This window comes from Caenorhabditis briggsae (genome assembly GCF_000004555.2).
Source record: "Caenorhabditis briggsae complete genome, chrV, whole genome shotgun sequence".
NCBI lineage: Eukaryota > Metazoa > Nematoda > Chromadorea > Rhabditida > Rhabditidae > Caenorhabditis > Caenorhabditis briggsae.
The window spans coordinates 5,513,456-5,514,273 of NC_013488.2; the positions used below are offsets into that span (position 1 = coordinate 5,513,456).

Genomic DNA, 818 nt, shown 5'->3' on the forward strand with positions numbered 1-818 from the left:
CTAAAATCTTAACATAAACCAACCAATGACAAAAAGACACAAAACGATCAAAGTGTTCATTATAATTCAGTCGGTTGCTGAGAAAATGAATTGTTGCTGGAACCAATTCCGATGCGTTTTTATACTAGTGTATGTCAAAAAAAAGAATAAAAAATGAGGATTATAGTAAAAAAACAACCGATTAGCACATAGGTAAGAAGATTAGCGGAAACACAGATCATGTTGGAAAACATTTTATAAAATAGACTATATTTTGCTTGTATTGTTTTTCACATTTGAAGATTATCAAATTTGAGAACTTTTGAACTTTTTAAAGCGATGGTTAGTTGTCGATTTCCTAATAATTTTTCAAATTGGGGAACCATCAATAGGACGACTTCTGTCATTTGAGAAAGTGGGGAAATGAGATTTTTCTGAGTTTTTTCGGAGCTAGGATACGCATTCTAAAGTAACGATGCCTATTCAGCTAGCGTTATCTCAACTTGGAAGGTAATGGTGGCTGTTTTTCTATTCCGCACTCCTAGAACGGAATGAGCAAAAACGGGAGGCGAACTTTGGGGATCGCTAAAAACTTGGTTTTGTTAAATCAGTGGTCAATCGTAAACTCGTTCGGTGCAGAAAGTTGAGAACTTTGAAGGACACGAGAAGAAACGTCTGTGATCCTGGTGTCGTCAAAGCCATGGGAGAGAAAATCAGGAGAAATCCCGAAAGGAGCATCAGAAAGAAAGCGTCGTGTCCCAAATCGATAAGAAATATTCTACAGAACAAGCTCCATCTGATTTAACATCGAATCCAAAAGGCGCTTTCCTAACGGACCG

The 818-nt window shown here is 37.2% G+C and overlaps 1 protein-coding gene across 1 annotated transcript in view; it reads right to left on the bottom strand.

Moving 5' to 3' along the window:
- The window catches only part of CBG21986, a gene marked incomplete at both ends in the record, with an annotated part of 2,462 nt that extends 2,402 nt beyond the window's left edge, over nt 1-60 (bottom strand). The window contains one exon of the mRNA XM_045237057.1: nt 46-60. Within this exon, the coding sequence (XP_045097445.1) occupies nt 46-60 (15 nt within the window). The remainder of the gene's footprint in view (nt 1-45) is intronic.
- Nucleotides 61-818: the final 758 nt, after the last annotated feature.